This window comes from Bubalus kerabau, chromosome 16 (genome assembly GCF_029407905.1).
Source record: "Bubalus kerabau isolate K-KA32 ecotype Philippines breed swamp buffalo chromosome 16, PCC_UOA_SB_1v2, whole genome shotgun sequence".
In the NCBI taxonomy this organism is placed as follows: domain Eukaryota; kingdom Metazoa; phylum Chordata; class Mammalia; order Artiodactyla; family Bovidae; genus Bubalus; species Bubalus kerabau.
Window position 1 is genome coordinate 39,125,330 of NC_073639.1, and position 27,852 is coordinate 39,153,181.

At 38.4% G+C, this 27,852-nt stretch overlaps 1 protein-coding gene across 1 annotated transcript; it reads left to right on the forward strand.

Annotated features, from left to right (window-relative positions):
* Nucleotides 1-17,528: 17,528 nt before the first annotated feature.
* IL21 (interleukin 21) lies at nucleotides 17,529-25,764 on the forward strand. Its single transcript, XM_055550366.1, has 5 exons — nucleotides 17,529-17,822; nucleotides 17,931-17,966; nucleotides 22,601-22,756; nucleotides 24,589-24,666; nucleotides 24,757-25,764. The coding sequence occupies exons 1-5, from the start codon at nucleotides 17,655-17,657 to the stop codon at nucleotides 24,778-24,780; spliced, it is 462 nt and encodes a 153-aa protein (XP_055406341.1). The 5' UTR covers nucleotides 17,529-17,654; the 3' UTR covers nucleotides 24,781-25,764.
* Nucleotides 25,765-27,852: the final 2,088 nt, after the last annotated feature.

The window sequence follows — 27,852 nt, forward strand, 5'->3', positions numbered from 1 at the left end:
GACCGCTTCTTTGTTAATAGTTAATGGAAATAGTTTGTCTTATCTAGGGAACAACTGCTAGTTTTGTTTTGTTTTTTTTTCCCCGTGGATGTAACTGCAGGCCAGTCACCATGCATTTTCTAGAACCCGAGTTATCTGCTTTCAAGATGCTTAGGTAAACAGACTGTGGGTGGTCTCCTCCCATTTTGGTGCCTACTGTGTCTCATTCTATTTGCAAGAATCAGAGTAGAGCTTGTGATTGGTTTCCTGTTATATCCAACTGCATTTCTTTTATATGCCAAAACTCAGTTAATGAATAAGTTCACTCATTCATTTAATCAGTCATTCATATATTCAGGAGACAAGTGCCTTTCTGTGTCCGGTATGGTGCTGGACCCTGAGAAGATAGTCTTTACACTCCACCGTGGCAGGAGGCAGCTATCAGAAACTTTGATGCCTAAAAGGGGGAAAAATGACTGAGGAATTTAAGCCAATATTATAAGATGAATTCTAATACAAAGCTTAATAAAGTAATACCACCAGCACATTAAATGGCTGAAGTTCTTATTTCATAATTCCCCCAACTAATTTTTTCTGGTAGATGAATTCATATGTAATTAATACTGTTGTAAATTCCATATCTTACTAGTGTCTTACACTAACGTCGGTTTTACTAAACTTTTCTGAATTCATATAAGTACAGATTATTTTTACTGACGCATCAGTCGTAAGATGATGATAAGTACTTTTGCTCATGGTTTTAGTTACTATCAATATCTCAAAGACAAACCATTTTATGAGCAAAGACTATACTTCTAACCTGTGCTGATCATCTTAAGATTCTGACACAGGTCACCAGCAGTTAATGCGCTACAGAAATTATGGCAAGAAAACTCACAGCAACTGTAAAACAAACCTCAAATGCACATTTGTCTGATCATATTTAGTGTCATTTTCACACATAAAGACAAGCACGCTTTCATTTCCTCAAGCATGGGTATAATTAAGTGTTGCTTTGTATCTTCGTAGAACAGTGACATGATAGCATCTAGGAGAATACCAAATACCAAACATAGGCTTGGTAAATGTTTTCTGATGATGTAATGCTTCCTATTTATTGTTTTAAATAGCAAGCCATTTTATCATTCAGATTGGTACATTCTTATGGTAATTGCTGAATAATGAATTCAAAAATCCTCAATTTAGAAATTCAAAAAAATTCCTTGAAAGCAGTTTTGTCAGCTTGCCTCCTAATTTTCAGAATGGTTATTTAATCTACCAGTGACTAAACCATAGGAAAAATCTTTCTGTGTTATTATGTAAAGGAAAATGTGGGCGGAGGGAATGAGGTCTGGTTTGTATCCATCGCATGATTTGGACAGTCAGAGGAAAAAGGAAATCTCTGCTCTCCCCAGGTAGGATTATGAGGTTGCTTAGAATTCCACTTTTGGGGAAGTCCACTATCAAGGTGATGTACATTCTCAAGTAGCAAATTGACTCAGCATGTTCCTAAGCCACAGACCTCTTAAGTTGACGTGTGCTAAATTCACGTCACTTGCCCATTTGCTCTCACTAGGTGACAGGGAAACCGTGTGTTTTCCCCACCTCATGCACACACAGAACGGAAGTGTACTGAGTTCTCCTGTTGGTCTTGTTCTTTCACGTTTCTAACAATCAAGACATTCTGTCCCTGATCACAGCTATTAATTTTATTAATTCTCTTCACCTTTCCTCTGTGGTATTCCAAAGAACTTATAGTAAACAATTATAGATGATCCTCCTTTACCTAATGTATTTTCTATTTCTTGAATAGTCAAGAAAATTGTCTTACATATTATAAATCTGTTTAAAAATCAAGTAGAATTGTCAAAGTTCTAATTGCAGTATTCCCCAAAGCTTACACCTCTATTTAGCAAAAAAATTTTATATCAGAAGGTGACAGCCAACACTATGACATTTAAAAAATATGAGCCACAAGATAGTTTTTTTAATCCCTGAAAAAAGCAGGGAACTAATAGTTATTAATGGGTCCCTGCTATGTGCAAGGAGCAGTTTTGATGGACTTAAATAAGTTATATCCTTTAAAAGCAAAATATCTTCTCGTCATCTTTTTCACTAATAGATAAGTTTTACTGTGAATAATGAAGTTAGAGAGGGCAGAGTTGATGGAAAATAAACAGAAATGTAAGACTTGGGCTTCTTTTCCCTAACAAGTTATGCATAATTTCATATTATGGCTGCTAATTTATTGCCACCCTCATCATGCGTGTGTGTGCGTGCTCAGTAGTGTTCAGCTCTTTGCAACCCCATGGACTGTAGCCTGCCAGATTCCTCTGTCCATGGAATTTTCCAGGCAAGAATACTGGAGTGGGTTGCCATTTCCTCCTCCAGGGGAATCTTTCTGACCCAGTGATCAAATCTGTGTCTCTTGTATTGGCAGGTGGATTCTTTACCACTGCACCACTTGGGAAGCCCACCCTTATCATAGTTTCTGTATCAAAACATTTATTTCCAGCACTAACTGGCATCCTTCTAGGCCACCTTATTACCTAGTCCATAGCAATCTTGATGTTTAGCAATTACATCACATCTTATAAGTGCCCTTTTGGACGGGTTTCTTAAACTCTCTGGGCCTCAATTTTCTTCTCTGTAAAATGGATGACAATAGCAGCTGCCTCACAAATGTGAGGACCAGGTAGCTTATTGCAGTTTTTTAACTCGAAGTTGCCATCAGTTATAAAAAGCAGCCTGGCTCCCAAGACATTAATATACAAATGTGTTGTCCAAGAAATGACATAATACAGTAATAACTAAAAGAACTAAATAACTAAAGAACAAAAATCATCAGAATAACACCTGGCACATAGTATATGCCCAATACATGTTAACTGTAAACATCTATGAGCAACCAGCGAACCGCAGTGCGGAAGTGGGCTTTCCATGCTTCTGTGGGCCAGGGCACGGCTTTTTTAGTCAACGCAGAATACCTGGGCACAGGTAGGCGACACCACCACCGCCCCGGGCTCTGCAAGCAGGGAACTCCATCAGTCACTTTAAAACTTTTTTTCCTAGTGGGTAAACCTTTTTTTTCCAAACTAAATTTTATACAGGATCCAATGTATAAAATGACTAAAAGATTTTTTTCTGATTGAAGCTGGGTTTAAGAGGCACAAAGCTGTGCCCACCCTCCCTCCCCTTCATCGGCAGGACAGACTCCGTAAGGAGCCCTTTCAGGGCAGCAATATCACTTTCCTGTCCTATTTGAGATAATGAGTCCCTGAAATTCCTACGAGGGCTAGTTAATTAATCATTCCAAATCCATCAAATTTCACCTTATTTAAATATCACCTAATTTGTGGAATTTCATCAAATGCCACCTTAGTGGCGTTACCTAGTGCCCAACACATGGACTGCACAGAACATATGTTCAATGTACTTTTCTTATCTTCCTCTACTTGGGTCTTCAAACTCCTTCCAGTCTGTCACATGTGACTGAGATCATCCTTCCATCTCAACCAAGTCACCTCATGACCCTCCCCAGCTGTAGTTTATTGTTCTCGGAGGACCCAGTGTGAAGGATGTCATGCTTTTGTTCCACCTGCAGTTTTCTGCTATTGGACTTTTAATTCTAAAGTCTTTTTCTTGAATCTCTCTTTGAGCTCTGTCTCAGGAAGCCTCCAGCCAATAATAAGTAAAATTTAATTAACTATGATTATATGTCAGTTATGAGTTTATCAGAAATATAGATGGTGTGAAGGTCTGAATAAGAAATAAACTGGGATGAAAGAAAACAAAGACAGGGAAAGAGTAGAAAAGAGGAGGAGAAATCTGGAGTAAATGAGCAACAGAAGAGAAAGGGGGAAGAGAGAGATCCAGAGAGGAAACCAGGAGACCAAAGGAGCTAGAAGTGGGTGCTCAGAACTTTTGAGGTACTGTGGTTCATTTGGGTTGTGGGCGGTTGGGGTCATTTTTCTCCATGATTACTGCTGACCTTCAAACACCTTAATCCTTACATTTCTAAGGTCTCCATTCTAAATGCTGACCTGCTTCACTAAGTGTTAGAGAAATGCGGATCAAAACTACAAGAAGGTATGACCTCACACCAGTCAGAAAGGCCATCATCAAAGAATCTACAGACAATAAATGCTGGAGAGGGTGTGGAGAAAAGGTAACTTTCCTATACTGTGGTGAGAATGCAAATTGGTACAACTATTACGGAGAACAGTATGGAAGTTCCTTAAAAATTAAAATTAGAACTACCATAAGATCCTGCAAACCCACTCCTGGGCATATATTTGGGGAAAACCATAATTCAAAAAGGTACGTGCACCCCAGCGTTCATTGCAGCACTATTCACGTTAGCCAGGACATGGAAGCAACCTAAATGTGCACTGATAGAAGAAGGGGTAGGAAGATGTGGTACATACGCACATTGGGCTATCTATTCAGCTATTAAAAGAATGAAGTAATGTCATTTGCAGTGAAATGGATGTGAGAGATTGTTTTACTGAGTGAAATAAGTCAGACAGAGAAAGACAAATATCATATGGTATCGCTTATATGTGGAATCTAAAAAAATGGTACAAGTGAACTTATTTATAAAATAGAGTCACAGATGTAAAAAACAAAATTATGGTTTGAGGGAGTAAGGAGGAAGGGATAAATTGGGAGACTGGGATTGACACATATCCACTGCTGCTGCTGCTGCTGCTGCTAAGTCGCTTCAGTCGTGTCTGACTCTGTGCGACCCCATAGACGGCAGCCCACCAGGCTCCCCCATCCCTGGGATTCTCCAGGCAAGAACACTGGAGTGGGTTGCCATTTCCTTCTCCAATGCATGAAAGTGAAAAGTGAAAGTGAAGTTGCTTAGTCATGTCCGACTCTAGCGACCCCATGGACTGCAGCCTACCAGGCTCCTCTGTCCATGGGATTTTCCAAGCAAGAGCACTGGAGTGGGTTGCCATTGCCTTCTCTGCACATATCCACTACTATATGTAAAATATGAATCAGCTCGTAACTTAGTTGGTAAAGAATCTGCCTACAATGCAGGAATCTGCCTGCAATGCAGGAGACTTGGGTTTGATTCCTGGGTCCAGAAGATCCCCTGAAGGAAATGGCAACCCACTCCAGTATTCTTGCCTGGAAACATCCCATGGACAGAGGAGCCTTGCAAGCTACAGTCCATGGGGTTGTAAGAGTTGGACACAACTTAGCAACTAAACCACCACATATAAAGTAGATAACTAATTAGGACCTACTATAGAGCACAGGGAACCCTATTCAATATTCTGGAATGACCTATATGGGGAAACAATCTAAAGAAAGAATGCATATATGTATATGCATAACTGATTCATTTTGTTGTACAGCAGAAACTAAGACAATACTGTAAGTCAACAATAAATAAAATTTTTAAAAAATGTTGACCTGACCATTAAAAATTATTCTCTGAACACAGTAGCAAGGATCAGAGCAGTAGCACTACTTCTTTAAAAAATTATTTATTTATTTATTTTAATTGGAGGATAATTACTTTAAATATTGTGATGGTTTTTGCCATACATCAGTATGAATTGGCCATAGGCATACATGTGTCCCCTCCATCTTGAACCCCCCTCCCTCCTCACCCTATGAAAACCAAGGCAAGAGTGAGAATCCCTCATCCCTGTCATACCATTAAAGCTTCCAATTGATATATATACAGATAGCAGAAGTAACAACTTTTGATAAATACACTGACATGACTTGTGATGACTTAACTATGGATATCCAACAACACTGAGCCATCCATCTCTTACTTTCATGAAGATTTAATTTTATTTGGCTTTCTTTGTAAGCACGTTTCTTTCATCTTCCTCTATACTAACTGCCCCCTTGGTGTCTATTTTGAAGCTCTGGGAGCTAACTGGGGTGGAAGATGAGTGTTCTGATTTCTCATTACCATGAGAAGGCTTGAAAAACATGGCAAATGAACAATAATTGATGAAATACGTGTAAATAAGTTCAATCCAAAAAATGGACAAAAGTCCTAAATACATTTCTCTAAAGAAGACACACAGATGGCCAAAAAACACATGAAAAGATGCTCAACATCACTAATTATTAGAGATATGCAAATCAAAACTACAATGAGGTATCACCTCACCTCAGTCAGAATGCTGCTGCTGCTAACTCGCTTCAGTTGTGTCCGACTCTGTGTGACCCCATAGATGGCAGCCCACGAGGCTCCTCTGTCCCTGGGATTCTCCAGGCAAGAATACTGGAGTGGGTTGCCATTTCCTTCTCCAATGCATGCATGCATGCTAAGTTACTTCAGTAGTGTCTGACTCTGTGCAACCCCATGGACAGCAGCCCACCAGGCTCCTCCGTCCCTGGGATTCTCCAAGCAAGAATACCGGAATGGGTTGCCATTTCCTTCTCCCCCAGTCAGAATGGCCATCATCAAAAACCTACAAACAATAAATGCTGGAGAGGATGTGGGGAAAAGGAAACACTCAATCTTACATTATTGGTGGGAATGTAAACTGTTACAGCCATTAAGGAGAACAATATGGAGATTCCTTAAAAAAATCTAGGAGCAAATCTACCATGTGACCCAGCAATCCCACTACTGGGCATATACCCTGAGAAAGCAACAATTTTATTTTTTTCATTCACCGAATACTTTTATTTATTTAAAAAATCAATTTATTTGTTTTAATTGGAGGCTAATTACTTTACAATATTGTAGTGGGTTTTGCCATACATTGACATGAATCAGCCATGGATGTACCTGTGTTCCCCATCCTGCACACACCTCCAACCTCCCTCTCCATCCCATCCCTCAGGGTCATCCCAGTGCACCAGCCCTGAGCACCCTGTCTCAAGCATCGAACCTGGACAGGTGATCTATTTCACATATGATAATATACATGTTTCAACGCTATTTTCTCAAATCATCCCATCCTCACCTTCTCCCACAGAGTCTAAAGTCTGTTCTTTACATCTGTGTCTCTTTTGCTGTCTCGCATTTGGGTTGTTACCATCTTTCTAAATTCCATATATATGCATTAGTATACTGCATTATTTTTCTTTCTGACTTACTTCATTCTGTATAATAGGTTCCAGTTTCATCCACCTCATTAGAACTGATTCAAATGCATTCTTTTTAATAGCTGAGTAATATTCCATTGTGTATGTGTGTGTACCACAACTTTCTTATCAATTCGTCTACTGATGGACATCTAGGTTGCTTGCATGTCCTGGCTATTATAAACAGTGCTGCGATGAGCACTGGGGTACATGTGTCTCTTTCAATTCTGGTTTCCTTGGTGTGTATGCCCAGCAGTGGGATTGCTGGGTCATATGGCAGTTCTATTTCCAGTTTTTTAAGGGATCTCCACACTGTTCTCCATAGTGGCTGTACTAGTTTGCATTCCCACTAACAGGGTAAGAGGGTTCCCTTTTCTCTGCACCCTCTCCAGCATTTATTGTTTGTAGACTTTTTGATAGCAGCCATTCTAACTGGTGTGAAATGGTATTGATTGTGGTTTTGATTTGCATTTCTCTGATAATGAGTGATGTTGAGCATCTTTTCATGTGTTTGTTGGCCATCTATATGTCTTCTTTGGAGAAATGTCTGTTTAGTTCTTTGGCCCATTTTTTGATTAGGTTGTTTATTTTTCTGGAATTGAGCTGCAGGAGCTGCTTGTATATTTTTGAGATTAATTCTTTGTCAGTTGTGGAAAGCAACAATTTTAAAAAACACATGTACCCCAATATTCACTGCAGCAGTATTTACAATAATCAGGACATGGAAGCAACCAAGATATCCATCTACAGATGAATGGATAAAGAAGATGTGGTACATATATACAATGGAATATTATTATACTCAGCCATAAAAATGAATGAATTTGAGTCAGTTCTAAAGAGGTGGATGAATCCAGAGCCTGTTATACAGAGTGAACTAAGTCAGGAAGAGAAAAACAAATATCATATATTAACACATATATATGGAATCTAGAAAAATGGTATTGATGAACGTATTTGTGGGGAAGGAATGGAGACACAGATGTAGAGAATGGACTTATGGATATAGTGGGGGAAGGAGAGAGTGGGACAAATGAAGAAAGTAGCATCGATATATATACACTGTTGCTGCTGCTGCTGCTAAGTCGCTTCAGTCATGTCCGACTCTGTGCGACCCCATAGACGGCCTCCCACCAGGCTCCCCAGTCCCTGGGATTCTCCAGGCAAGAACACTGGAGTGGGTTGCCATTTCCTTCTCCAATGCATGAAAGTGAAAAGTGAAAGTCAAGTCTCTCAGTCGTGTCAGACTCTTAGCGACCCCATGGACTGCAGCCTACCAGGCTCCTCCGTCCATGGGATTTTTCCAGGCAAGAGTACTGGAGTGGGGTGCCATTGCCTTCTCCTATATACACTACCACGTGTAAAATAGATAGCTAGTGGGAAGCTGCTATATAACACAGGGAGCCCAGCCTGGTGCTTTGTGATGACCTAGAGTGGGGCAGGGGAGGGAGGCTCACCAGGGAGGGGATATGTGTATAATTATAGCTGATTCACATTGTTGTATGGCAGAAACCAATATGACATTGCAAAGCAACTTTCCTCCAATTAAAAAATTAGTAAAGTCTGAATCTATACCATAAAAATTTCCTAGTCATCAAAACAACCAGCTGTAAAATTAGATTCTATTTACACTTCACTGTGGAATTTACTTTTCACCATTTGGGAGAGTATGAGGGGGAAATGTTTAATTTTAGTTCTGTATCTTTTATTTTTAGATTATTGTTTTTTACTTGAATCTGCAGAGTTGTTAGAAAATGTGGGATAAATTACTGAGATAATAGAAAAATAAATACATGTAAATAACTTAATCATATTTTGGCTGTTAAGTTGTTAAGATAATTGATTTCCTTAGTTGATTTCGTCTATGTTATTCATGATTCAAATGATTACAGGGGTTTACTCACTTATTTCTCTCTTCTTGTATGGATATAAAATACCAGAAAACCAGTTTACACTGTACCACAGCGGGTAAAATAAATGAAAGACAGGCAATTGGATAGTCCAACTCAGACAGGAAGCTGAGTTAATTATTTAATTAGCTCTGACTACATATATATATATATATTTACATTTTGGATACCACCAAGAATAATTCTGCAAAAGGACTCCTTCACTCCAAATCCACATGTCAGAAGCATCACCAATATGGTTTAATCCCATTATGGGGTCTTTTGAACTGCAGAGGCTATTCTGTTATAACCCAAAGGCGTTGGCAATGGAGGCAGTTTCCTTTTGTGGAGAGAAGTGGTTAAGCTCTGCAGACAGTTGTCCTCCAAGCACTCCACTGTTATTCAACTTTGTTGTGCCTTGGCTTCTTCATCTGTGAAAAGGGATAATCATAATACCTCATTTCATGTTGTTGCTTTAAATGAGACAATGTCTGCAAAGCACTTAACTGTATGTGACTGCTCTAATAATTATTATCTTTTTGACTGGTCTAAGATTTTCTCCAGAGATACCCCACTCACTTTATTATCAATAGAAGTAGCTCTCAGGTGTAACTATTCTTCAGTTTAAAAGCTGATTTTAGGGCAACCTTGGCATTAATTGAGCAGATCTCACAGAGTTTGTGTTTTCCTGTTGTCCACTTTGTTAATCAGGCAATTTTGTTTATAAAGCTACCATGTATACTGGATGTGGAGAGTCCATATTTAAAGAGTGCAAGTAAAATAAAACACTCAGCACTAAAACTGTAGCAAACACAATCGACAACTGATGCTCAGATGCCATGTTAGGATTCTCCAGTGCCTGTTCCCCTGAGAGTGGCATACGGTTAGACTTATATGCATATAATAATTATAGATCATACCCAACTTTGTTCTAAAACAATGGTATTCAGGTAGCCCATGAATCTATTGATGTGTGGGCCACTGTTTATAAACTGACTAAGTAATTTTTGACCATATATATATTATTCATACTTTCAAAAAAGTATGTAGCTAGCCTTATGATGAATTAAATGTGGATTCATTTAAAAGTACTTCTGATTCAAATGTATTCTTTTTAATGGCTGAGTAATACTCCATTGTGTATATGTACCATGTGTTCTTACCCATTCATCTGCTGTTGGACATCTAGGTTGCTTCCATGTCTTGGCTATTATAAACAGTGCTGCGATGAACATTGGGATACACGTGTCTCTTTCTAGTTTCCTTGGAGGGAAGTAAGCCAGAAAGAAAAACACCAATACAGTATACTAATGAATATATATGGAATTTAGAAAGATGGTAACGATAACCCTGTATGGGAGACAGCAAAAGAAACACAGATGTATAGAACAGTCTTTTGGACTCTGTGGGAGAGGCCGAGGGTGGGATGATTTGGGAGAATGGCATTGAATCATGTATATTATCATATGTGAAACGAATAGCCAGTCCAGGTTCCATGCATGATACAGAATGCTTGGGGCCGGTGCACTGGGATGACCCAGAGGGATGGTATGGGGAGGGAGGTGGGAGAGGGGTTCAGGAAGGGGAACACGTGTACACCTGTTAGATCTACACGTGGTAGATTCATGTCAATGTATAGCAAAACCAATACAATATTGTAAAGTAATTAGCCTCCAATTAAAATAAATAAATTTATATCAATTAAAAAAAGGCAGCCAGTAATCTCCTAGTAAGGATTTTGGATATCAATAAAAAGCATATTGGAAAAAAAAAATAAAAGTACTCCAGAAATCAGTGACTCTTTGGCATTAGAATTCTTCTAGCTAAGACTAAACCAATTTCAATCACTTATTATTATAGAAGGTGAGGTATTTTTGATATCAAATAGGAGCTTATGTCATAAAATGTAAGATTCTAAGATCCAGTAACATAAAAACAAAATCTCTGTGTGGCAAAGACACCATGGAGAAAATAATTTAAACATGTTTAACTTATCTTTAAGAGAGAAAGAGCCCTTACAGGTGAGAAACAACCCAATATATGGACAAAGAATATGAACAAGGCTTTTCACAGAAGAAAACAAAAAAACACTGATATCAAAGATATGAAATATGCCGAACTTAACTTATTGATCAAAGAAAGGCAAACCAATGGTAGGATACTAATTTTTTTTTGCCTTAGCATAATGGCAAACATTTAAAATATTCACAATACAAAGTGTGAGAATGGAGGGGGAAAGGAAACTGTATTGTCAGTGGGAGTGCAAACTGCTTTGACATGTTGGAAGGCAACTTGATAGTTCCTGTCAAATTTTTAAAAGGATATAATATTTCCACTCAGAAAGTGAAATGTGGGATATGTATCTAAAAGAAATATAGTTCACATATGCTACAGACATAGAGGTTTAAGGATATTCATTGCAGCGCTGTTTGTAGGAAATAAAAATTGGAAATAATCTAAATGCCTATCACCAGGGTTATGAATAAATAAATTATAATATAGCCATACAATGGAATATTAACCTTCTATTTAAAAAAGATAGCCCTGTGTGAGACTACTGCATGGATCACTGTCCCTGACATATTGTTGAGTGAAAAAGAAAAGTTGTAGAATATGTATGCTGTGCTTAGTCACTCAGTCGTGTCCGACTCTCTGCGACCCCAAGGACTGTAGCCCACCAGGCTCCTCTGCCCATGGGGTTCTCCAGGCAAGAGTACTGGCATGGACTGCCACGCTCTCCTCCAGGGGATCTTCCTGAGGGATCAAACCCAGGTCTCCCACATTGCAGGCAGATTTTTGGCCGTCTGAGCCACCAGGGATGCTCAGAATACGTATGATAAGATTAAATTTTTATGTAAAAAAAGCGCATGTTTTTCCTGTCTATATTGTTGTTTCTTTTTCTATTCTTCTCTGCTGCTGCTGCTCAGTCGCTTCAGTCATGTCCGACTCTGTGCGACCCCATAGACGGCAGCCCACCAGGCTCCCCAGTCCCTGGGATTCTCCAGGCAAGAACACTGGAGTGGGTTGCCACTTCCATCTCCAATGTTCTCTATCTCCATCTAAAATTCTAATTCCTTCAATATGTACGTTTACATCTATGCCTCTATATGTTCTAAGTACATAGGTAAAGAATATACGATACTTCATAAATTCTCAACAGTTCACCTAGAAAGTGAAAATTAGGGAAAAAAAGGGAGCAATTTTATCTTATTGTATTTATTTAGAAAAAGGAAGCAATTTTAAATTTTGCTTTTTACTTTACACAATTATGTGTATTTGAATTCTTTGTTTTATGATACACATGTATTACTTTTGTAAATACAAAGATTAAAAGTAATAATTTTCCCCAACTGTTCCTCAGCCCTAGAAACAGAAATGGCTGTTCAGAATGAGTGAGATATTCAGCCTTCAGACTCCTTTCTCTGATATCCCGACACTGCCCCTTGGAGGATGTGGGGAGAAGGTTCCTGTGAATGAGAAACTCAGCAGACACCTTAGGATGAGGACACACTGAGAGCAAAGGCCAATACTGTATTTCTTTATTTTCATGACTGTGTGTTGGGAGATGCAGGGTCAAGACAGATGTTTATAGCCACTTCTCACCCTAGGGAAGGAAACAGGTGCAGGTCTTGAGTCCAAAGACAGTAGCATTCCTTTGATCAGAGCTGTTGGACAGGAGACTAGGGAGGCTGGTGGAATTGTCATATCTCGTGTGGCATCAGGATGGAACTTGGTTGAATGGTATGGATCTTCTGATTCTTTTTCTCCATACTTTGTGCCTTATGGTCATGGAATGATGGACATGTGATCTGTAGCCTCACTGATGGGTGTCACGGTCGCCTAAAGATAAGCCATCTACCTTTGGCCTATGGAGTGGCACCTATTACAATAATGTCTGTAACTCTAAATACCAGAGACTGCCCTTGGCAGAGTTTGTCTGGCAGGATATCTAAGTCTACCCATGAAAGGCCAAGGCAAGTGAAAGCAGAAGGGGAATACTTGACACCCAGGGGTCACAAGGAAGAGCGTGCAGACAGGGCAAGAGAGCTGGGCACAAGGAGTAACCAGTGCCATCTCAGACCTAGCACATCTCTCCCAGGCAAAACTGTGACCTAACTTCACTCACTTCATACTTCAACCCCTCCTTCCCTTTATTCCTCTCACCCCCAGCCTGCTCTCCTTGGCTGGAAGCTTTCCTTCAGTGCCCTGGCCTCCTTCCTATCCTGAGCAGGTGGTCTATGAGCATAGTCCATTCAAGAAAATTCTTGAAATGTATCTATGAATCCTCTTGGGTGGGTGGCTAAAGTTTCATGCTTTCATGGTGATGACCTGGGTTATATTCCTGGGAAGAGTACATGTAGCAGAATCCACCACCTCACTCCAAGGTGCTAAATAAACATGGAAGTGAAGTGAAAGCAGTGGGCTTGTGTGGCTTCAGCCAGGTTGTTGCCCCTTCACTAATCCTGCCACACCAGCAGCTGCCACTTTTGTGCTGTGCGGGTGCTGAAGAAGCAAGGGTCCGTACTGCCCTTCACAGAAGACTCTGGAGCCTAGAAAATAAAAGAAGCAGCTGCCTGACATTTCCTTGGAGAAGCAGATGAAATTTAAGGTTTTCTTCTTCCTACAAACATAAACACAAAAATCTGCACACAATTTCAGAAGGCTCATGGAGGCCAAGCTGTGCTCCCCTGTGCTAATGGGAAAGGGCCAGGGAGGAGCTGCCCCACCAGGGTTTTAAAAATCTGAGCTCAGATAAAACGTGTGAGTCACTCGGTTGTGTCCACTCCTTGCGACCCCATGGACTGTAGCCTGTCAGGCTCCCCTGTCCGTGGAATTCTCCAGGCAAGAATACTGGAGCGGGTTGCCATTTCCTTCTCCAGGGGATCTTCCTGACCCAGGGATTGAATCCAGGTCTCCTGTATTGCAAGCAGATTCCTTACTATCTGAGCCACTAGGGAGGCTGAGCTCAGATAGGATATGTGTAAAAATGAGAAAGAAAGAATTTGTTTTTCATTCTTTCTCCTTTCCTCCATCATCCCCATTTTCTCTCCCTCCTTAGGAATAAATCCTTGATCCTAGCCTTGCTCTTCATCTGGAAGTAACTAGATGCTGTTGAGACTTAGTGTGACACTTTCAGATAGAATACAGTCAGTTCTGCTATAATGTGACATACATTTTTCTAAAAACCAAGTGCACTATATAAAATCACACAATAACACCACAGAACTTATGGGGGAAATAGGATTAAGGGCATAACACTGAAATTCTGTCAGTGATAAAAGATGATAGGAACCTAATGAAGAAAGACATCGGTCTTACACATGTTAAATGGTTAAGAAATACATAAATACTATAATAAATATGGCATTTTGCCTAGGAAAAGACCTGAAGTTTATTCATGGAGGTGAGTGCAGGAAGAGTCACAGCTACAAACTATTGAGAAATGGCAGCAGAGGCTTCCCAGGATGGAAAGCTGTTTAAACACCAGATATGGACAGTTAGCTGGTGAGTGTTTGAGGTGTGTATGCCTTTTGTATATTCCTAAATGGCCCAGTTCAGCTGGATTCTGCATTTGCCTAGCATTTCTTGCAGACAAAATCACATATGAGGAAACACAAAATTCTGGTTATACTCAAATTGTGCCCTGGTATATTTGTCACAGTGAGATAAATTCACATTTTCAATACAAATATTATGGCAGGACTGACTGAATCGAAATTAAAAAAAGATTACAATCTAAAGCGTAAGAAGTCATTAAGACCACAATGAAATGATGCTGTAAAAAGGTAGCAATAAGTTAGTATTTCTAAGCAGAGAATACATAACTCAAGTAAATCTAAGTCTCTTTACTTCACTCTAAGGTCTGTCTCAACACAGTGATAAATTCTAGCACAATGCAAATTGGGCTCCATAGCTTTGAAACACACTGTCGCTCTTGAGTGAGCCCTCTCAGCACGAGGAAGAAGTTGTTAAAAGACACCCAGACTTCCTGGAAAGTCCTCTTCGGACATTCTTCTCCCTTATATTCCATACCCAATGGTAGCTACACTAATCTTACTTTCCTCTCTTCTTTATGATTCCTGATCCCTTCTACCTGCACCCCAACAGCCCAGCAAACCAAATTCCAGCCTTTACTAGTTCTCTCTTAATCACCTTTTCCTTCCTTTCTCACCCCTTTTCCAAAAGTAAAAATTCCACACGTAGGTATGTTACTTTCCTGTTACTACTGTAACAAAGTACCACAAACTCAGTGGCTTAAAGAAACCCAAATTCATTATTTTACAGTTCTGAAGTCCAAAATGAGCTTAAAGGGGCTGAAATCATGGTGTTGGCCACATTCCTTCTGGAGGTTCTAGGGAAGAACCTGCTCTTTGTCTTTCCCAGCTTCAGGAGGTCTTTGGCTTCAAGCCCCATATCACTCTGACCTCTGCTTCTGTCATCACATTTTCCTTGACTCTGACCCACCCCCTCCAAACCCACCACTTCCTCTTACAAGGACCCTTGTGATTACGTTAGGTCACATGGATAATCCAGGAGAATCTTCCTCCCACGATCCTTAATTTAATCACACATGTAAAGTCCCTTTGATTACCTTGATGGTAACATATGCACAGGTTCCAGGGATTAGGATGTGGACATCTTAGGGTGCCCCTATTCAGCCTATCATACCAGCAGTGATATTCAAAATGCTCAACAACCAAAATGCTACTTAAAGTAGGGGATCTGACTCTCAGAAAGGTCTTGGGTCTTGATGTTAGAGTGGGACCATGCAGATTCTGGTGTGCTGGTTGATGGACTGTGGAGGGCCAGGAGGTTTAGCATGATGGTAAGGCACTCCAGAGTTGAGACAAGTGATTCTAACCAGCACTAAAGACTTCAAAACTTTTTTATGGCAAATACAGCCACACCCATGCATTTTGGCTGATCTACTTGTACTCTTCCTTCCATGGATCAGCTTAGCTTCTCTAGGCTTTTATAAATTTTCCTGTCTACCCTCATCCATGATCAGCACACATATCTTCTGAGGTTTTATTGTGTGATGTACTTGGCCTTTTCCCCCCTGAAATGTCTAGTTAAGCCTCATTACAACCCTATAATTAGACTCTATACTTATCTTCCTTTTGCAATAATATATCCAGGGTCATATGTACAACAATTAATATGTAACTCATTGTTAGGGCCTGGATCTGAATTCAAGCACTTCACTTTAGAAATTGGGCTCTTAGCCACTGTGGTTAGTATCTTCAAGGAGACTCATACCTCTTTAACAGATAAAGAAAGCATGAACAAAGCTGATGCAGGTAATGTTGAGATGCAAAGCGGCAACCCCAAGTCCAAATGCTGTTTGTGGGTTTATACATCAACCCTACCCTGTAGAATTTAATGATTATAGGAAGGACTTTTTGATCACATGGTAAGATTTTTATTACTTTGTAGGACCAAACCTGAATATTCTTGAATAGATATTCTATAGTATAAAGATTAAAAACAACCTTCAAAGCAAGTCCAAATTCCAATTTATCTTAGCCACATAACATTTTAGAAAAAAGTATAGCTGTAAGCATGTGATGAAATAGATGAAGAAATAAATGGATAAAAAAATCCATAGCCAAGAGTTTTATTGTAAGACCCAATTGACTGTGCTACAATACTACTTCCATGATTCTATACTATCATATTCAGCTTTCTCAAATGAGTAAAGAGTAGCAGGGACAGGAGAAGCTGCAGAGAGGAGGATGACAGAACCACTTGTGGACTTTGAGCCTTTCATTAATCTCTATCCGATCATAGTTAGAAATGTACTGTTCATACCCAGAGAAAATGATATCTAACAGAAATAAGTAACACTACTCAAAGAAAAAAAGAGTCGCGGATATTTTTGGATTTTGCTGTTTGAAATAAAATTTTGGTTGGAGAGGAATGAGTATTAGCTTTTTCATTCACTTAATTGTTGCATTATTTTTTAATGAAGGTAGAATGAGATCTTGATTGGGGATGGAATAATATGTATAAATCAGATGGTTAAGTAGAGTGTTAGAGGCTGAAATTAATGTTACTTAAAGATGCTTGGGAGCGGAGCTGGAAGCACATTCTACTTTAAACAGTTTAACCTGATTAAGAAACTAAAATATTCTTGCTAATTTGGAAAATACACTTGATGTTTAAAATTTCCTAAAAGGTAGCTGCCCTCCTACCTTTATGATGGATTATTGGATGATCTCAGTCAAAAAGCCTAGTTATTACCATAAGAAAAAGTCCTGCAAGAAAGCACATGTTGCCACTTTACTCATTATTGAAGTGCCCTTATGACTGTCAGAGAAAACAGGTAAGATGCTAGGGGAGGCAGAGAGAGAGATCAAAGTGTTTTGTTTACTTCTTTGAAATCTTGTAGTACTGACTATTTACTGTGCATACTTCTTGATTCATGCTGAAAATTGGAATTCACCCATGTCTCTCTTTTTCCTGTCTAAGATGCAGATTGGGCACATTTTGTTAACTCCATCAATCCCTGCCCCCACACATTAGCGCATGCACACGTATACCTAGCCAGTGGAAAAGAAAAAAGAGTTACTCACATTCATCCATTTTACAAAGATTTCCAGGCTGCAATGGGAGGGCTTTACCTCTCCCTGAAGGATGAATAAATAGGTAGCTTTTCTGACAACCTGTTCACAGACTGAAAACTGAGACCAAGGTCTTGCTCTACTGGCACTTATGAGATCCACTCCTGGCAACATGGAGAGAATAGTCATTTGCCTGATGGTCATCTTCTCTGGGACAGTGGCCCATAAGTCAAGCTTCCAAGGGCAAGATCGCCTCTTTATTAGACTGCGTCAACTTATAGACATTGTTGATCAGCTGAAAAACTATGTGAATGACTTGGTAAGGCCATACTGGGCACAACAAAATTCAAATAATATTCTTCAGTTACTATAAAAGGAGCTTTTTGACTTATAAAAATAACTCAGAACTAATTTTCTTTTGCTCTAGGATCCTGAATTTCTGCCAGCTCCAGAAGATGTAAAGGTAAGACCAGTTGAATTTGTTTGTGAAAATGCATTTGATAAAAGTTTTTAAATCCAATGAAGGAAGCCATTAACATGATTATTTAGAAATAGACTTAATATCAATGAATTTTGTGGTTTAATAATTAGTTATTTAATAAATACATTTACTATATAGTTATTTCTAATTTGCCCAAATATTCTTTGATTTACCAACAAGCCAACCTATAAAACACTACATACCTTATATGATATATTTTTATCTTCAAGTATGTCTAAGAGTATTCCCAAGTAGTACTGTTGAGACAGAAAAACAAAACTAGAAAATAAATCTATATACTATGATCATTTTCTGAACAATGACCAAGTAATTACATTTTAAGAGTCTGTGCATAAAAGTTCTTGAGCCTTCTTTGTAAATCTATGAAACATAGACACAAGCCATAGAAGCAGGATTCAGTTTTTGATAATTAGAAAGGAATGGAGAAAGAAAGAAAGGGAGAAAGGAAGGAAGGGTCAAAGGGAGAGAGAGAAAGAAGGAATAAAAAGAGAAGGAAGGAAAGAAAGAGTAGATTACAGAACAGCATGGAGGAATACTGGTGTGGAAATCAAGGCTATTCTTTAGAATATAATTCCCATATACCTTGGCCTGAATGGGTCTTGTCTTCGGCCTTCGGTGAGGTCTTATGAAAGGACAATTTTCAACAACTCATCCCGTTCTCTTAAGCCATTTAAATCCATGAGGTCCCAGGAAGAAGAGGCGTAGCATGTAGTCCAAGAGTACTGTGTGCTGATCTTTCCCTTGGTAACTTCTATCTAGTCTTAATGTTTGGTATCCTGAGGATATAAATGCATTTGGGGGAAACAGTTTCACTGTCACAGAGCTTTAACTGCATAAATTAGAATAACTATAAAAGTACTACCAGTAATTAGGACACTACAAAGGGGAGACTTATGAAGATACATTGCAAAGAAAACAATTATCGTAAATGACTGTGTAAAAGTTTAGAAAGTGAATGAGTCACAACTATTGCTTTTCTCTAAAATTCACTGTCTCTGAACCTAACCACTCTCATTTACTAAGTCCTTTTCTAATAAGGAGCATCTAAAATGAAAGTAGCACATTCAGCTTATTGGAAAGACTTTTTCAAAAAGACTGTTTCTTAATGTCCTAGTTATCCAAACACGTATTTTGCAGCATCTCATGTCCTTTGTCTAACTGCTGTGGTTAGAGTCCTTTCTGGAGTTGCTTAGCTGCAGTCTGTGACTTGCAAAATAAGAAAGATATCCCATTTTCTAACTTGAGTTGATCCGGTGGGTACTCTTTCTATATGCTTTGTTAGAGCAGATGTTTTTGATCTTATATCATAATGACAGGATTTTGTCTCAGTGACATTGTATCTATCCAATAATCAGATCAAGCAATGCTACTATGATACAAGTGAATAATGGTATAACTAAGATTTTTAAGCCATGCTGGCAGGCAAACCCAGGAGAGAAGAAAATAGATCAAGGTCATAGTAGCATTATATCAAGTTTTTCAGGACTTGCATCAAAACAGAGTCTATAAGAGATTTTAAAAGATTAAAAAGTTCAATGAAAATAAATTCATTAAAATGTTGCATATAAATGTTGACAGTGATTATCTAAGGTTGCTAATTGGCCTCACCAGGTATCTTTCTTTCTCTTTCTAATTATATAACCAGTGGTGCTCATCTGGTGGTGACTTTGCCCTCTGAGAACATTTGGCATTATCTGGAAAACTTTCTGGTTGCCACAGTTGTGTGTGTGGAGGTTTCTATTGGTTTCTAGTAGGTAAAGGCCAGGGATGCTACTAAACATTCTAGAATGCACAGGACAGCCCTAACAACAAAGAATTATCCATCCCTAAATGTCAACAGTGCTACTACTGAGAAACCCTGATAGAAACCTAGTTTGTAAGCGGGACAAAGGTAATTTTACCCCATTGGCAAAACTTCCTAGTGTGAATGGCCAGGGCTTTCTTTGGAAAAAAACTACACAGGTCAAAAGGAAACTGTAAGGAGGCAAGTATTTTCAAATATTCAATTGCAATCAGCAAAGCCAAGTGCACCTACTTGCAAAAGCAGCACTCGACTGTTCTCTGGCTAAAGAGAAGAGTGGTTACTCTCGCTTTTGATTTCCTTACTGCTTCCTCTGTTCTGCAAAACTGATGCTTCCAGGTGTTAAAGGATGAGGGAAGCAAAGCCTTGCCCTCTGAGTCTGCAAGCCACAGCAAAGGAAAGCAGTGGCTCTGCTCCCAGATGGTGGTGCTGCACATGAACTCAGGGTCATCCTGAGGGACAGGGCACCTGCAGCAGCCCGAATCAAGATCAACCTCTCTACTCCCTGCCTCAGTGCATCCTTAAAGCAGTTAGCAGGGCAGCTTCTCTGCTTCTTTTCCTGTTTGAGGCTGCCTTTGATGTGCATCTGAAGCCAAATCCAGCAGCTGTTTGTCCTGGACCACAGATTGCCAGGAACAGCTGTGCTGCTTGCAGAAAGCACAGAGCAAAATTCCACTGTGTACTGACACAGGTGAGCAAGGAAGTGCAGTAGAGAGAGCACAGCCGCATTAGCAGGAGCATCGGCGTCCAGATGCCATTCAAAGGCATTCAGAAAGGCTTTCTCAGGTGCAAAATCTTTGCTCACTTGTCTTGACCACTCTTGGCAATACTGTCTTGAGGGAGTTCATTTCGTAGGCCCTTACACTTCTTTGGAACCTAATTTTCTTTCAACATACACATGTTAATGTTAACTCAGCAAAATGGGCCTCTGTGAGAAATGCTGGTTTCTCAGATCATCACGGATGAAGCAGTTAGTGTTTTCAGTTTCAGCTGGAAAATTTACCTCTTTAAATATGAATATTATTTTTTTCCAGTAAGTTAAGCCGGTTGTGGTCAAAAAGAAGAGAAAAGAAAAAACTTCAACAAACATGAACATGTGGTTTTCAAGGAAAAAAAAGTGCTATAATTAACATTTATAAATAGTTTCTATTAAATAAGCATTTTGGCAAACATATGTAAAGGACATTATTTCACCCTTATGACAGGCAAGCAGCTCTGATATAAGGAAACCAGATAAGCTGGTTTTCGGCTTGTGGCTACGTATGCAAAGCAAATCTGACGGGGTTGTGTCTTAAAGGTGCATGATGTTAACCAACATTCATATTGGGTAAGCATATAGGCTGGAAAATGCAAAGCAGGCCAGATGCTATTTTCAGCTGATTGTCCATGGGAAGATTCAGGTAATATTGTTGTATATATGATGGGCCTTGTAGGAACTGAGAGAAGTTGCAGCTTCTGTATACATGGCAGTAGCTTCATGCACATTGGTGAAATGAAGATATAGCAACTTTGTCGGGGGTTGGGGAGACCAGCATCATATACAGACATTTGCTGAAAGAAAAAATTAACCTGAATACAAGTTCTCAGATCAGTGTGAAAATGATTCCAACAAGTCAGTATACATTTTGTGCTTCCAGTAAATTCCACTTCACTTTCAGTTCAGTTTCTAAGATTCTGATTTATTCACTAGCCACTGGTTATTTGACTAAACCAAGAATCAACTTTTTGATCCATGATCTGCCCAATTCCCCATGCTCTGAGACATTACTCTTACTTTATAAGGGACAGTCTTCCCTCCCTTGTGGGTGTGGGGGTGGGGAGGGCACATCTCAAATTCTATTCCTCAACCACTTGATTCAGGCAGATCCCACCGTGACTGACTTGAGAGTGTGAATGGGATTTTAGAAAAGTCACACATGGTCTACAGCAGGTGGACTCTATCTTAGATGTGGAATGTACCATCTGAGGTAGGCACCCACTTCATTTCCCCAAAGGAGGGGTTTTAAACTCACTTAATTCATTTGTCCACTCTGCAAATATTTGTTGAGCATTCACTAGCATTCACTATGCCAGGCATTGTAAAGAAAGGTGTTGTTCAAGACACATATGTCACTATTAGAAACTCCTATGTACACTGAAGAGAGACAAATGAAACAATTTTTAATCAGACTACCACAGCATAGGGGCTTCCCTGGTGGCTCAGATGGTAAAGAATTTGTCTGTAATGCAGGAGACCCAGGTTTGATTCCTGAGTTGGGAAGATCCCCTAGAGAAGGAAATGGCAACCACTCCAGTATTCTTGCCTGGAGAATTCCACGGACAGAGGAGCCTGGTGGGCTACAGTCCATGGGGTCAGAAAGAGTCGGACATGACTGAATGACTAACACACCATAGCATAATTCACCCAAAGCTGCCACAAGCCATAATATAACTCTTAGAGTGTCATAATTTATAAAGTGTGTTCTACAACCAAACTAACCCTCCCAGAAACACCAAGAGTTCTGCCCAATACTCAAACCTCAAAATGACATTAGGAAGATAGAACTGTGGCAAAGTGAGGCTCCATCTTCTTGTCTGTGAGACAGGGAAGCGTCCTCTCGCCCCTAACATGGGGGAATTTCACATGATAAGAGTCTCCTCTTCAGCCCAAAGATTAAGTAGGACAAGAATCATTCCTCATTTGTCTGCTGAAATGAATGTGATCCAAGGCACTGCAGGAAAAAAGGATTGGGAAGGTAATTTTTACTTTCTGAATTACTTTCATTAACCTGCACACAAATAATTTCTCTTTCAGAGACACTGTGAGCGGTCAGCTTTTTCATGTTTTCAGAAGGTTCAACTAAAGTCAGCAAATAATGGAGACAACGAAAAGATAATCAACATATTAACTAAACAGCTGAAGAGGAAACTACCTGCCACAAATGCAGGGAGAAGACAGAAACATGAAGTAGTAAGACTGTCGTTTGTCATCTATCTTATTTGTACTTATTAACTATATCTATTACTTTACACAATTTCACACACACACACACACACACGCAGCCAGAGCCTCCAGTGCCTTCCTTCCAGTTACATGTTACACCTTATCATATAGAGTGTTTTGAGAAGTGAAAGCACCTCTTTTTAGTCCACAGACCTGAAAGTACTAACAGCCAATTAGAATTTGTTAATGGTCTCTGGTAGCTGAAAGAAGTTAATATAGCTTTCTGAGGTGAGGAAGTCATTAGGCAGAGGATCCAATTGTGACTTAAGAATTAAAAAATATTCTCCTCTCATTATATGATCACATATAACCTGCAATTTTATTAATAAGAGCTAGACCCTAGCTTTCCTACAAGAAAAGAGACAGCCTTCAAGACACCAGGATAAATCTCAATCTCTGCCTTCCTCTTTTAGAGAATATTACCATCCTACATAATTGCAGAGGCAGTGCTACATTTAAAGTGATAGATGCCATTATTTGGTTAGGGAATTTCAATATTCCCTAGTTTTGGGGGTCCTGAGAACCTTTTGTATATTTCCTCTTATGCCAACTCGTGAGCAATGCTGATAATCTCATGAGTAATTCAAGCACTAATCAAAACCAGCGGATGAACACATAAGATAAATTACTAGAATTTTTTTTCTCTCCCTCTTCTAAGGGATTGCACATGTAAGCAAATGAACTCTTAATTACAATATCAAAATGATTTTTATTTCCTTTGATTGCTTGGCAAGGTTAGAATGTGAAAAGTATCTCTCCAAAACTTTTCTCAGGAAGACAAGAGCTGAGCCTGTCTCTGAAACAAATATCAAAGAAACAAAACAGTAGTATTGGCACTGAACTTAGAACTATTCAGTGAAGCACCTTCATCTGAATGATGGGAAAGCGAGACCAAGGATGTCAAGTGACTTGTCCCAAGCCCCACGAATACTAAGTGCCAGAATGAGAATTAGAACTTAAATCTCTTATCTTTCAAATATCTCTCACCACAACATCAAACTGGCATTAGAGATGCTCAATGGCAAGCAATGGTCTGGTGTCTGGTATTCCAGTAGGAATAGGATAAAAAACATAAAAAAGATTTTTTAAAAAAGAAATATAAGTGGGCAATACACATATACAGGATTGTTTAATCTCATGAACAAATAACTGCAAGTTAAGAAAAGAAATCCTATTTTTTTCCGATTAAAAAATTTTAACAATGCCCAATAATGGTAAGAATATTCTATATGAATAGAGATAAAATAGTTTAATAATGTACTTCAAAAGCCTTAAAATATTTTATCCTTTTAACTTAATTTATTAATTCTACTTTTAGTAGTTTATTAAATAAAATAAAGGATATGAAAAATTACTCAGAGATGTTCACTGCAGCACTGTATACAATAGTGAAAAGTTAGGAGCAATCTATGTGTCCAAAAATAGTAACACTTCAATTCTATGTATGAATACAAAGCAACCATTATGGGCTATATTTTTGAAGAATATTTAATATGTAGAAAATGCTTGTGATATGTTAAGTGTAAAAAAGGCAAATTAATAACCAGTGTAAACATAAATGCGAAGAAAAAAATTACCAGGAGGACACATATCAAAATATTGCAGTTATTATCTCTGAGATTAGGATGTCAAGTGATTTTTCTCACTGTTAGTTTCTGAACTATTTCATGCATTTCTCAAATTTTTTTCAGTGAACATGATTTATATCTCTAATTGGAAAACATAAAATTTGAATGAACATTTTATTTATATAGGAAAAACATTTTAGAGAAAATTATTATTCTTTCATTGATTTCTAGACATGTCCTTCTTGTGATTCTTATGAGAAAAAACCGCCCAAGGAATACCTAGAAAGACTGAAATCACTCATCCAAAAGGTATATAACAAATTACATTTGATTTTCTATTTCATCCTTACCCAGATGGCTTCTTAAGTTGAGGTTACTCATGATATTCTATTTTCACAGATGATTCATCAGCATCTGTCCTAGAACACATGGGATATGAAGGTTCCTGAAGATCTCACTTGAAGCCGGACACTATATTGCATACTTTAACACAGCCGTGAAACTCACTTCTTGGTATTCCAAGTGGACAAGTACAATGCATAAGTGATGGGGGGAACACTCAGATGTGTGTTCAAGGTCAGTTCAAGGTCTCCAAAATCACTATGCAGTACTTCGGTTTGATCTACATGCTCTGTTTAGTCAACTTGAAAAAATTTTCTACTCAATTTGAGTCTGATTTCTTATGTTATAGATTTCTATGGCTTCTAAAGTTTTTACTTTATCTTACTGCTCATCTATGACACTTCTTGGAGAAGCTTAAAAATTTTAACCAAAAATTCAGTTTGGGAATTTGTTGATCTTATATTAACCTTGATCTTGATTGCAAAAAGAATGAGGTTTCTGATGATCAGAACTTAGAAGGTATAATACCTTCACTCAATCTGAAAAATATAGAAGCATAGGGTGAAAATAAAAGTTGAAGCCTCTGTACTTTTAAGTGTTTAAAATCGATATCTGACTAAGTGTTTAAAATAGATATCTGAAGAGGTTTTTTTTTTTTAAATCTCAGAATGTCTAACATATAAATATATGATTTATTTATGTACCTGGGGGATAGCTTTACCAGATGGCTCCCAAAGTTTTGACTTCTTCATTGGAATCTGTCAAAAATATTTTAATACTATACATATGAATGTATTTATGGAATAGACTCTTCTGGACTTTTTTCCTCTAAATGGATATAATAGTACCTTCCCCAACTCAAGTCCCTTTATAAGTTAACATTCTAAGCCTTTGGAAATGGCAATTAAAATTGGACATACATTAGATGGTCTTCTGGAACTAAACAGAATTTAAAAAAATCTTGTAGCTCTCTTCTTAAATTGTTATAAAGACTGTATGGGAGTGAGCTTATAATACCAAATGTTTGTTTCCTTCTTCCTTTCTGCTTTTTAAACAGACAGATATTTCGTGTTTGTATGCTCTGCATAAGGCAAATTCAGTCACCTATACAAAGTCAAGATCAGAAGACAAATCAGGAGTCCAGGACTCCTAGTAGAAAACAGACTTTTGCATAAGCATTCCAATCTTTACTATCAATCATGGGTAGTGAAAACAAGCAACCTGCTCTAACTGCCATTTCAAGTGCACATCAAGTCCAGCAGTTTATTTAAATATAAAGTTAAAAACGCTAGAAAAATTTTCACTAGAATGTTATAAGCTATTTGAAAATCTCTTATTGTTAAAGTAGCTGTGAGTGTGCAAGAGGACATTGTATGGAAAATGCTTTACACTCTTAAGAAGAAAATGATCTACTTAAAAATAGTTTTTGGACAAGTATAGATAATTTATGGTTCTAAAATGTATGTTAGGAATCCATATTTCATCAACTCTCAATGAGATGTGTGATCATCAGAAACAGGGTGTTCTGTTTTAAGTTTTTAAAATGTTATTACAAAGAAATCATATGCATTGTGATCATAATATGCATGTAAAGCATGCCTCAGCATCAGGCCAGGTTGTTGGGAAACAGTGGAAAGTGTTAGCATGAATTTGACTTGGGAAAGATGGAGTCCTTATTTCTAATTTCTGGCTTTATAGTTGTTGGTTTCTTTGAAACTGTGATTTTATATTTAAAACAATGTATTTATTTTGGTGTGTTTACTGTTAAAAATCTGTTTTAATCCTTTTGACCAGAAATTCTACCTTAAAAGTAAAAATAATTCAATGGGGCGAGTTTTAAACTGAGTTTAAAGAGTCAGGTAAAGATCCTGGCAACATCCCAGGGAAAGCAGTGCATCAGAATGGACAAGATGAAGAAGTGAGACTCAAACTGCTCCATCTTCACTACTCTGTGTTCAAGACCAGCCCTCCCAAAGGATCTGGGGCTGACCTGTCACAATTGCTGTTCACCTATAGATGGTGGTACAGGAGACCTGAAATCTCACTGGATATGAAGTTATGGTCACTTGCTTAAATTGTTTTGGTTCCCATCTCTTTATCTGTACAATGAGGGTGTTGGACTTAGTCTCTAAGGAATATTCTATCTTTTTTGAGCTTTATATGTCTATGAGTCTCTAAAGTTCTGGATACTCTCACAGGAACATCTGACCACAACTCTGAGTAAAACTTTCTACTGAACCGATCATTTGTTCAACATTATTTCAACAGCGTTTTTAGCAACACTTGCTGCAGGAACAAGGGATATGTTTCAAAAAAAAAAAAAAAAAAACAAACAAAAAACCGGGAAAGAAGGAAAATAGAAGGGAGAAAGAAAGAAGGCAGGAAGAAAAAAGAAAGAGGTTTCTCTAGGTCATGGGGGTTCAGGGAAAATTAATCATGACTTTTACTATTTTAGCTGAAAGTGTCTTCTTTGGACACATAAAATTATAGCATTATTATTCTATATTATTGCTCTGTTGTATTATTACATTTGCATCTGAAAATTTAGCTTTAATATGAATTATGTACTTTATAATTTAATGATTATTTATTATATATTTGGTTTTAAATGTTTATGTTCATGGCTTCTTATTTAAGACCTGGTCATATTAAATACTACCCAGTCAGTACAACTGTCTTTTGTGATTCCCTGGAAACCTGTAATTTAAGTTTCAGTAGAAAATAAAAGATGATCCTTAGTTTCTGAGAGCATGAAGTTTTTACACGTATGTAATAAAGACAATCTCTTCTCCTTACATACTTTCACTGAAATAGGACTTTCTACTTCCTGTCCCTACTTCAAGGACACCACTTTCTGTGCAGCTCTCCAAGAGCAATTGAAGATATCCTTCCTAATGCCTATTGCACGCATATTCTTACACAAAACTCATTTCTCCTTTGAGGTTTGTCCCATCTAGCTTTGCTGTCCCCTTACTTTTTATTGATGATTGTCATCTCCTGAACACTCCTCCATGTTCACCGAGGACTCAGACATGTTCTTTTCCTGAATCAAATTTATTCCATCACCCGGGGTGACTTCAGTGACCATGAGGAGGATTCCACCAACACTATAGCTTCCCAGAAACTTGAGTACCTCAGTTTCAAACATGGGCA